Source organism: Pelodiscus sinensis, chromosome 12, assembly GCF_052426305.1.
Source record: "Pelodiscus sinensis isolate ZL-2025 chromosome 12, ASM5242630v1, whole genome shotgun sequence".
Taxonomy (NCBI): Eukaryota; Metazoa; Chordata; order Testudines; family Trionychidae; genus Pelodiscus; species Pelodiscus sinensis.
In genome coordinates, this window is record NC_143063.1 from 31024182 (window position 1) to 31036342 (window position 12161).

General features: G+C 38.1%; 1 protein-coding gene across 4 annotated transcripts in view; it reads right to left on the reverse strand.

Moving 5' to 3' along the window:
- Positions 1-417: 417 nt before the first annotated feature.
- The window catches only part of GARRE1 (granule associated Rac and RHOG effector 1), a 99048-nt gene continuing 87304 nt past the window's right edge, over positions 418-12161 (reverse strand). For all 4 annotated transcript variants that reach the window (XM_075940084.2, XM_075940086.2, XM_075940085.2 and 1 more), the window contains 4 exons: positions 11366-11531; positions 10182-10316; positions 3845-3923; positions 418-2903 (listed from right to left, as the gene is read on the reverse strand). In XM_075940084.2, coding sequence (XP_075796199.1) covers positions 2577-2903; positions 3845-3923; positions 10182-10316; positions 11366-11531 — 707 coding nt within the window. In that variant the 3' untranslated portion in view covers positions 418-2576. The remainder of the gene's footprint in view (positions 2904-3844; positions 3924-10181; positions 10317-11365; positions 11532-12161) is intronic.

The following is a 12161-nucleotide window of genomic DNA, read 5'->3' on the forward strand; positions in this document are numbered from 1 at the left end:
TAATGTAAAAGAAATGGCATCAGATTGTAATTTTGTCCAAAAGCAAAGGTAATTGTCTCATCCATTAGATTTGTGAACCATGCATAAGGAAAGTGACTTCAGCAGCTATTCTGCAAGCTAAGTGAAAATATTAACCAGCAGAAGCCTTCTATGTTGAGGACGTAATACAACCTATTGCTTTTCAACAACTCTGCAATATTCATCATGCTATTTACTCTCCTCATTGTAGAGTAGCCCCAAAATAAGGAGGAAATTGATACCACATTCTAGTGTGCAGACAACTCACTAAAGTCATTAAGTAAACAGTTGACAGTTTTTTACATTAATATTTCTTGATACCTTTTCATTGACAAATTAAAGTTGCATCTTAAGGCGCTGTTCATTTTCAGTGGGGAGCATATTAAACAGGTATGACTTATTATTAATGTATATCTTTAATAAAGCATATAGATTTTGCTTTCAGGCGCTTTAAAAGGAAAATACAAAATGTTCAATTCCAGTTCAGAAGCATTAGCTATTCACAAGAAGTACTGCAGTAAGGGTAAGCACCAAACCCTTGCACTTGGCAGTGTAAATGATAAACAGGTTTTATGGCAAGACTTGTGTACCAAGTGCAACAATTTAAAAAATTACCAGTGTTCAGATCAATCGGCAGCAAATGGCATAGCACCTACATGGTCAAAATGCAGATAGAGAAATGGTTTCAATTTTGTTTCCACAATATTAAGTTTAGAAAGTGCCATTATTTGTAATTACCGATACATTACAAAAACTTCAGCAACAGTTTTGGCACTTGTTAGGAAAAGTTCAAAATTATAAATAATTCTAATTTGCGTTTGGATTTAATATGAGTAATAATGGGACATACAACCAAATTTAGGATCAAATGTTAATCAACACACTTTAGGAAACTCCAAACCATTTGTCAACCTAAGTAACCACTAGCACTTTCAGGAGAGGGTTTTCAAAAGTAAAATAGTACAGAGCATTAACAATTTACACACAAAAGCCACACTGATTGTGCAAAACACATTACTGTAAAAAGTCCATGTACAGCAAACAATTCTTTGTAAACATGGTAAGTATGAATTTTCAGAAAACATGGTGGCAATATATCAAATACAGGCAACATTGGCATCCTTAAACAGCACAAAGGTAACATTCCGGGCCTGTGACTACAGCCCATCACCATACAAACAAAAAGGAGTGAATGGGTTTTAAACACCCAAATGTTTAATAGTATTAGTGTTGTATATTTTATATATATATATTTTATTTTTTGGTATCTTTAGATATAGATGTACCTAAGTTTGTAGAAAAATGGGAACATAAATGTGCTTTTATCTTCACTGAAAAAAATTTATATGTAGTTAGAACTAAACCCCCACTTTACTAGTAGTTAACATATTAGAATGGCATTATGATTTAAGAAAATACAAAAATAAGATTAATACTGTCAAAACTTTATACCAGAAAATATGATTTAAACTCTTTTAAAGATGAAATATGAACATTTTTAAATAAGCTTTAACTATATAAAGAATCTTCTGTAACTTCAATTAATATACAATGGGATAACTATACATATATATTTATTTTTTCTTTTTCAATTTAAGCACCAGTCTCACGCGCCTGGATCCACTTTGGTTGGAAGTTTATTCCAAATTCCACAGGTTCACTTTGTAAGGGCACATAATATTTTAAGTATCTGCTACTCAACATTTTAATCTAGTTTTTCTTCGGAGCCAGCTCACAGTTTTTACCCTAAATGTAGCATCTGAAATAAGACTTTAAATATATGCCAAGTAGTCTTTTAGTTATAGTTTCATACATTTAAGGAGCACTGTGGGGGTAATGCCTTTGGCCAAATGTAGAAGTATCATATTGTGTATCTGAAAATCAGTGTAGTCATATCCACATAGATACCATCTACCTTCAGCAGCCCAAAAAACATTTGAAACAAATTTGAGTGATTCCAGCAGCTCTACATTTACATTAATGAAATTACTGCAAAGCGCAGTTTTGCAGTGGTTTTTGCAACACTTCTGTAACAAACCCACTGTGCGGCATGTTAAAAGCTGCTGCCCCACTTCATTAAAAAAGTTGTCACAGGCTGTTTACTTAGAATACAAAGACTTTACAACTTGTCCATTATAAATCTAAACAAGAACAGTGTTGAGCAAAAGCAACCACTATATTTGCTAAAATAGTCCAAGGATTTTAGCAGGTGTTTAACTATAAATCTATATGAAAATAGCTATAAAATAGTGTCTTGCATGGTACTCTTAGCAATTTTTAAAAAGGGGGTTGAAAAGTAAAGATAATATACACATTTTAAAAGCATTTCATATCTCAGTTTCTGACTGTTTTGTGTACATTTAACAAATATATTGGCTGTTTGCTCAACACTGTAAAACAATTTAAAACCTATGTACATCACCATAAAGTTTTCACTCCACATATTAAAAAAAAACAACCCAGAACACAGCCAATACACAAAGGGGAAACAAAGATAATATACATAACTTATAAGACTGTTTGGCCCTATGATGCATCTTTCCAATATAAAAAAGCATTTAGTATTGATGCAAATAAGATGGTCTGCGTTCGTGCTTTACTGGAAAAGATTTAAAGCCCTTATTCAGCTGTTTGTGCTGGGGAGTCTGCTGCTGTGGTGAGTGTTGCTGCTGAGCATAGGCAAAATTGGAGGAAATCCCTGTTGATGGAGCACAGTCATTGGCTGTAGACCAAACTGGTGACTGTAAAATCTGCATTGTGTCATTCCACTGACTGACTGGGTTACTCATCTGATACAAAGATGTACTCTGATTGGGCAGTGTATTTGTGATGGATGTAGAATGCTGCCACGGAGCCTTAGGAGGCCAGGTTTTGGTTTTATTATCCTGTGGAGATAGAATTGTCAGGTTTGATTTTGCAAATCAAAATACTTTCTTTTGGAACTGTGTAAATCTTAGTTATAGTAAGGAAAGACAGGAAAAAAGTTCATTTTTTATACTTGTATAATAGGTACCCTTTTTCCTAGAAAAGAAGTATGTTGCAAAATCATTCATAGGGTTTCCATAGGTTTTTCCCTATTTTTGTTTATAAAAATTCTATGGAATCATTATGCTAAAAAAATTACTACTGGCTTAAAGGAGGCATATGTTCAATATCCAGACTTTCTTCATGAAATATCCTGAACACATTTACAATTGGTAGAGCTCTACTACATCTTTATAGGGCAAAGACTAATTTGTTTCAGTTATCATTTATGTTGGTGGTCAGTCTCATTGTCTGGCAGCTCACTTCACGGTGTGATTCATTTCCCTATTCATTTCTCACTTTAAAAAAATTACCTGACAGCAAAGCAGTATTAACCCTGCATCTATGCCACACTAACGTGCCATTAGCACACCCTGATAAACATACCACTTGCTGTGGTTTGTCATCAACATATCAGGGGAAGTGAGGGGAAAAGAACACTACAAGAAATCAGGAAAGCCACACACTTCCATTCTCCAGCAACCAGGAACATGAGTCCAACAGGAGGGAAGCAATGCGGCTTCAACTGATTGAGCTGCTTCTAGTCAATTTTCCTTTTTTAAATTGTTACTGTTTATGTACTGACAAGAAACAGAGCAAAGATGCTTTGGAAGACGTTTTGTGCCAAGCTTTAGATTTCACTTACATTGAACATAATTTTTGGTATTGATTCAATTCAGAAGTTACAACAACTTAAATCTTGTGAGCAGTCTGAGGGTACCTATCAAGTTATCTAGTTTTTCTTCTCTTGATAGATCATCTTCATTAATATACAGAAAAAAAACCCCAATTTTTAGCTTACCTGATTAAGATCATCTACAGTGGAAAGAAGAGGTGGCGATGGTAGTGTGCTAGGTTCCTGCTCACCACTACTATGTTTTCTGCAGAAAACAACAGATTGACATGCAGTTTGCCATCATTTAAAAGTACCTCTTTTTCACCTACTGTAATGTGTAATTCTTAAGATGACAGACTGACTGAAAGATGAGATGAAAATTGTTTATTTTTCCTGAACATCTGACAGCTGTGTGTGTGCGTGTGTGCGCATTTTCATTCTATGCATCTTGTACCCAGTAAAGGGAAAGAAACATTAACTGTAAGGTTCCTGTTTCCTTAAAACAAAAGCTGGCAGGTAGATTCTGGGATAGTAGTTTCTACATTTTAACTTTAAAAAACAGTAGTTATAGGAAAACATCTTGAAATCAGTCACCCACCTTTTTCTGTCCTCTTATATATAGTAAAGTACGTATGTCAAACTGAGCTGTGTTCTGTGTACTCTTAAATTGGAGCCAAAGTAATCACAGAATACTAGTTCTGGAAGGGACCTCAAGAGGTCATAGAGTCCAGTCCCCTGCCCTCATGGCAGGACCAAATACTGTCTAGACCATCCCTGACAGACATTTATCTTACCTACTCTCAAATATCTCCAGAGATGGAGATTCCACAACCTCCCAGGGAAACTTATTCCAGTGTTTGACTACCCTGACAGTTAGGAACTTTTTCCTACTGTCCAATCTAAACCTCCCTTGCTGCAGTTTAAGCCAATTGCTTATTGTTCTATCCTCAGAGGCCAAGATGAACAAGTTTTCTCCCTTCTCCTCCTGACACCCTTTTAGATATCTGAAAATGGCTATCATGTCCCCCCCTCAGTCTTCTCTTTTCTAAACTAAACAAACCCAATTCTTTCAGCCTTCCTTCATAGGTCATGTTCTCAAATCTTTCATAAGTATAGTAATACAAATCTTTCATAAGTATAGTTTAGTTCCCAAGCTCTGCAGATGCTATATGTTACAGCAAGTACAGAGTTTGGCTTGTTTCTGGTGACAGAAGTGAACTGAATTAACTCACTTACTAAAAAGATTCGGTGTTAAAATTTGGATCCCACTATAGTAGCGCCTCTCTATCAATGGCTGATTTGATCAGAGCTTCTTGAACCCAATTTTAACACAGTATTAACTTACACCCCTTATTTTGTTTAAGCAGCTATAATTTAATCACTACTTATAGAAAGTTCTAATTTAAATGCCCAATTGCTAGTGATCATAAGAACAGCCATCCCAGGACAGACCAATGGCCCATCTGGCCCAGTATCTTGTCTTCTACTAGATGCTTCAGAACTGTGGTTCTCAACCAGAGATACACAGAGGACTTCAACACCTTTGCATATTTGCCTACTTTTACAATAGGTGTACAAAAACACACTAGCAAAGTCAGTATCAAATTTAATGAAATGAGTATACAGTAAAAATGAGAACATATGCAATTTTTCGATAATTGTGTTCTGTGATGCTTTTGTATTATGCCCAATTTTGTAAGCAAGTACATTTTAAGTGAAGTTAATTGGGGGTATGCAAGACAAATCAGACTCCTCAAAGGGGTATACAGTTATCTGGAAAGACTGAAAGTCACTTCTTCAGAGGGAATGAACAGAATAGGGAAATTGCTGAGTGATCCATCCAGTCCCAATATTTGTCCATCAGTCTGTCTTAGGGACACACACTGCATAGGGTTGCATCCCAGACATCTTGGCTAATAGCCACTGAACTTATCTAATTCTTTTTTGGACCCAGTTATACTTTTGGCTTTCACAACATCCCATTGCAATGTACTTCACAGGTTGACTCGTGTGTGTGAAGTATTTTTTATGTTTGTTTTGAGCCTGCAGCCTATTACTTTTCATTGAACTGCTGGTTCCTTTATTAGGGGAATTAAATAACTCTTATTTGCCTTCACACACCATTCACAATTTTACAGACTTCTATCATATTCCCATTAACTGTCTCTCTTCTAAAATGAACCGTTCCAATGTTTTTACCCCCTCCCTCCCCCCCAATATGGAAATTCTTCCATATCCCACATCATTTTTATTATCCTTCTCTACATTTTTTGCAGTGCACCAGAACTGTGCACTCAGTATTCAAGGCGTGGTATACCATAGATTTGTATAGTGGCAATATGATTTTATTTCTATTTTATTATCTATCCCTTTCCTAATAGTTAGCTTTTTTGACTGCCGCCGCACACTGAATGATTGTGTTCAGAGAACTATTCATAATGATCCAAGATCTCTTCTGAGTGGTAACAGCTAATTTAGACACCATAATTTTATATGTATAGTTGGTTGTATTTGTTCCAGTGTACATTACTTGATCTGATTCTGTGAGTGTTATACAAAATGGACAGAGCACCAGATGACCTCAGCAGGTTGAGCACATTACAGTTCAGTGGGCCCCCAAATATACATTGAAAATTGGAAATTTGTGAAACCCAGAAATACGATTTCTCCAAAGGTAGTTCTGTATAAGGAGCGAAGGCAGTCCCATATACTCTGCTTGGGCCTGTAGCACATTTGATCATTGTTACTGACAGATCTAGTAATAGCAATAGGAACTGATCTTTATCCATCTGCAGGAGATTTGACTAGTGCAGTCTGCGAGCCATAACTAGGTCCTGAAAGTAGCTTGACAAAAGTCAAAGATTTGAAGCACCTACATACTCAGAACTGTATCAGTCTTCTCCACAATCTTAACCAGAAATGAAAGATTACAAATAGGTCTAAAGTTGGCAAGACTGGCAACGTGGAGTTGTACATATGCTTTCCTAAAAGTACTTCCAACTATTTTTTTTACTTAAGTGTGTTACACTATTTATGTGTAACTATTTTTAGTTTCCATTATCCTTATGCAGTATCTCTTACATCTTAATCTTTGCCAATACCATTATGATTCTTTCAGTATAAAATAAATTTCAGTGCTGTAATGTTATAAAGAACTTGATCCTAAATTGTATCAGTCAAACTGTTGTGTACTCTGTCTCTTTGGGGAGTGTTTACCTGGTAATTTCTTTGAGTGTCTGATGATAGGGGCTGGACATCATAGGGAGCACTCTAAGGTTAGTGTGTCTATATTACTAGCCTTTACAAAGAGGCCAATGAGTGACATTGAAGTCAGTACTTGTATGTGGCCAGATGCTGGTGATTTCAGGAAGTTGAAACCTTTACATATGAAAAAAATGTCCAACTTTTACCAAGTCCTTTGCAAATCATCTTTTAAAGCATCAACAGCACTCTTCCCTGCTCTTGTATAGTTTATCGTATTTTAGATAACTGTCATGATACTTAAAGCTATGGATAGGCACTTATTTCTAAAAAAAATTAAATAAAGTAAATGACTGTAAGCTATTTGCTGATATGAGCAAGAAACACCAGCATTATAGACTAGCTATTTTTATGACACATACATGTAAAGATGTGTAGGATTTTCTACTTTCTATTTGGAACATTCTAGTATCAAAAGTCTGTTAAGGAGTTCTGTCTTCTCACTCTGTCCCCTGTATCTCCCAAAATGATCCTCGGAGTAGACTGATATCAATGGGATTATCAGAATGAAGAAATAAATCTGTCATTATAATGTATGCTGCTATATTCTCTGGCAGCTTGCTTCCCTGGTTTCACTCTTCCACATTCAGCTGCTCCTTTTTTCCCTACGACTATTTATTGACATTCTTTTTCATATAACTCCGTGGTCACCAACCAGTAGATTGGGATCTTCTGGTAGATCTTGGAGCCTCTGACAGGTGAGCCTGATTGGTTTGGCCAAGAGGCTATTAAATGCCCCCCCCACACACACACACACACACACTGCTGCACACCTCCTGCCCTTTGCCTTGGAGCTGTCCCCCCACTCCCACTTGCTGTGCAGGGCAGGAAGAGGAGGGGGTGCTGATATCGGGGTGCCCCCTCTCCCACACTGAAGTCTATCTCCACGGGGGGGGGACACAACAGGGCTTGAGATGGAAGGAGTTTGCTGGCTTTTAGTATGGTGCAGGGCCAGAGCAGAGTTGAGCCTGCCTTAGACCCACTGCACCACCTGTGGTGAGCAGTGTCTAGCTGGAGCCTGCATCCTGAATCTCTGCCCCAGTCATAAACCTCCTCATACACCCTAAGGCCCTTCCCTAGTCCTCCTTCCTGCACCCCAACTCCCTGCCCCAGGCTCAGCTCAGAGCCCCTCACACTGCAAATCCCTTAACCCAAGACCAGAGCCTGCATTCCAACCCTCTGCCCCTGACGGATGAAAGGGAAGAAGGATGGGGAGGGAGAGAGGATGGAGTGAGCAGGGATGCAGCCTTGAAGAAGGCACAAAGGAGGCAGGGCAAGGGTATTTGGGTTTGAGGTAGATCCTGGATTACACTTAAATTCAAAAAAGTGATCTTGTGCTTAAAAAGGTTGGAGATCACTGATCTAACTTTCTAAAAGAGGTCTCTGATGTTTGGTTCTTGGTTCCTTAAAATGTCAGGTGTAACTCCTATGCTTTGGACATTTCAATCTATATCCCACTCCATTGTTCTGACCTTTAACTTGCTTTCTGCATGTATTTAGCCTTCCCCACTACTTGCTCCACCATGCTTCCTTTAGGGCAACACATCCAAAACAGACATCAAAGGATGACACTCAGAATTTAGCAATGTTGCTATTGGCTTTCAGCACTCTACCCCCAAAATAGGTACATTTACTTATATTTGCATATTTTGTCTCGAAACTATCCAGTGGCTATATTATGGGAGGTTATTAAAAATATGTTCAGCCAAAGCACTAGTATTTGCTAGTAGTTTAGGTACCAAAAGGCAATCACGTGACATTTTAAAAACTACATATGTTGGGAAACTAATACTCAACTGGAGGAGGGACCAATGTCCTGATCCTCAAAGGCAGACTTCCACTCAATTCAGTGGGAGTTAAGCATCAAATACCTTTGAGGATTTGGTCCCTACTGCCTCAAAGAATTAATTTTTAAATTTAGGCCTCTTAATTGCTCATCTCTTAGCTACAGACTTCCCATGGGATCAGTCAAAAGTTTTAGAGGCACAGCAGAGCTTTCAACCCTTTAGAAAATGATGAGGTTGTGATTTATAATATAACAGGAATAATCTACTGCTGTAATTCATTTCTGAGATTAAACAAACACTTTGGCTCTGTTTTGGTTATTAATCAAGCTCATTCATGTCTTTGCTTTCTATGATACACATACAAAAAATGCAGTTGTGCATATAGAGAAAGAGGGACCAAGTTCACAAGGCCACTTAAGATAAAGACAGGAAGGTTGTGGCCGATGTCAACATGAAGGGGGAACAAATGAAAAAACACACGGGCTTGACATGGTAAGAATGACAAAGTTGGAAGATTATCTTAGCAGCAGTATTTTGAGAATTATGGGGAACAAAGTTACAGCAGAGTCAAAGCCAGAATGAAGGAACTTACAGTATTCAAGATGCATAAAGAAGGTTTGAATGGGAATTTTAGCTTGAGATGAAATGTTGGAAGTGGTAGGATTTATACACATGAATCTATTTCGAGCCAATTTAAAGGGGTGAGTAACTGGGAAGACGGGGGTGTTTCCACAGTGACAGAGTAAGAGTTTGGCAGGGTAAGTTTAAAAGCTTCCTTTTGTACACTTTGGGTGCATCTAGACTGGCAAGATTTTGCACAAAAGCAGCTGATTTTGCGCAAAAACTTGCCAGCTGTTTATACTGGCTGCTTGAATTTGCACAAGAGCACTGATGTTCTAATGTAAGAATTCAGTGCTTCTTGTGCAAATACTTTGACGCTCCCGCTCAGGGATAAGCCCTCTTGCGGCCAGTGTAGACAGGCACCTTAATTTTTTGTGCAAGAAAGCCCGATGGCTAAAATGGCCACTGGAGCTTTCTTGCGCAAAAGCGCGTCTATACTGGGCATGGATGCTTTTGCGCAAAAGCATCCGTGCCAATCTAGACGCTCTTTTGCGGAAATACTTTTAATGGAAAAACTTTTCCGTTAAAAGTATTTCCGCAAAATCATGCCAGTCTAGATGCAGCCTTTGAGTTTGAGATAACAAATGGACATTCAGGAAAAGATATCAGAAGGATACTAGATTGGAGGAGATGACAGCCAGATAGCAAGATTTGTGAGTCATTTGCATACAGATCGATAATCACAGATCTATGAGACTAATGTAGTTACCAAATTTCAATTCATGCAGTTGTTTCAAAGTCCTACCAGTTGAACTCTTCACACGAGATTCTCCCCTTACCTTGTCACTCTTTTATGAAGTTAGGATTGCAAATATTCAAGTGGCACATATTTATATTAACTCATCTCTGCTCACCTCCTTTGTTTGACGGCAGCAACAAGGTCCGGCCCTGAGAACATGGAAAACAAACTGTCTCCATTAGCTGAGGAAGTCTCATCACTTGAGCTGGCTGAGTCTCCTTGATTACCGGACCAGCTATTTGACACATCACTGAAAGAAAATAGGAAGTCAATATTCAATACTGTCCTAACTGGAGTACCTGCCATGAAATGTTAATGGATTTTACATTAAAATCTGAATGTTAGAAATTTCAACCTGTAGGTTAAACCCTAACTCTGAAGAAAGTAAGAGGGGGAATACTTTTGAATGATAAGTTTCACTGATAGTTATTATAGTAATGGTTCTGCCTCCATTCTAAGTTATGAAGAAAATTGCTCATTCATTCATATATACATATTCTTATTATAGGCACGACCATACCCTCTCACTCAGAAGATCCAAATCATACTTGGTTTAGGAATTTCTGAAATAGTTCAGACATTCCATTTCAGAATTAGATGAACAAGGATTCTCTATGTGGTGGCTGCAAACTGGGGGAAGAGAGAAGGTGGTGTCACAAACAACCACTTTCCCTGCCTATGTGTACAGCTGGGAAGGGAATCCTGAAACTTTTTTATGTTGTAACATGAGACCCCGGTATGAAAAGGCTAAGAACCACTGAACTAGAAAATGCTTAAACTCTCGCGGCATGTAAGGAACAATTAACTCACACTGGTTGATTAAACAGCTCTTACTGCTCCACAGTAGCTGCATAAAGTTGATAATGTCTGGGAAGCTCAATGCAATCCTCTGACATATCAAATGACTTTATAACATCAAGACTGATGTTGAATATCCTTGGCCTTTAAGACGTTAAAATAAACTCGTTTGAATTAAGGTTTGCTGTAAGCCTATCCCTTCTTATGTTGAGATTAAAAATAACCCTGTATAAATACAACTGTCCTAAAATATTGGTTTAAAGGAGGTTTCAGGCGAATGCCACTTCAAAATCAACAAATCAGAAAATGGTGAAGCCTACTACCTTAGAAAGTTATGTAACTTTTAGAAAAATATTACAGCGTTAGTCCAATATAGCAATGGCAGTTAACAAGGTATCAAAAATACCCAATAATTTACAGCATCTTTCCACTATGTTTAACTTGAAAATACAGTGGACTAGAACATAATGTCCAGGTTGATGCTAGCATGGACTCACTTACCCTTCTGTGAAATACTCAGGAAAAGGCCAAGTTCGGTGAGGATCATCAGGAAGAGGCCAGTTGCTACGTGTGTTGCTTGGGCGACGGATGTGCTGTGCTTGCCTTTTTTGTTGCATAGCCTGGCTGACCCCGGCTACATAGCGGGCAAACTCTGGATCAGAGCCCACTGAATGTACAAAAAGAAATCTGAGTGTCAGTTGCTGACACATTCAACTATTTCTGTTGTAATTATCCCTTAATTTAATCCTTTCACTTGGCCATCTATCTTAAAACAAAACAAAACACCCTAACAATGAATACCAGTCACCATAGTTAACTGTCACTGAAGCAATAAACAGAACTAGATAACTGAAAACAATCACATACTGACAAAGAGGTACACAGTATCTCCAAATACTGAATAAGGGGAAAGAGGAAGTTACTGACCTGTAACTTGGAATCTATCAAGCAATTGTATATAGGCATTAGTAGCTGGTAACTGACTATTGTGAACTGGAGGCTAGATGAGGTAAAGATCTTTCTCTCCCTACCTCCCCAACCAGATTCAGGTGTTAGCGCTCTTTATCCATAGGTGTAGATGTAGCAGTCTAGCCCTTTCAAAAGCAGTCTGGTCCACCAATAAGTTGGGAGTGGGATGAGAAAACAAAAATTCTGCTGTTTGAGGGGTGAGAGTGCCAAACTGTCCTCGCTGGCTCCAGAAAGACCTCAACAATGGGAAGTGCTATTCTGTTGGATTTAGATCAATGGAGGATGTCTAAGAGTTTGTGATGGGAGTTCTCAAACTCTGCAAACTGTC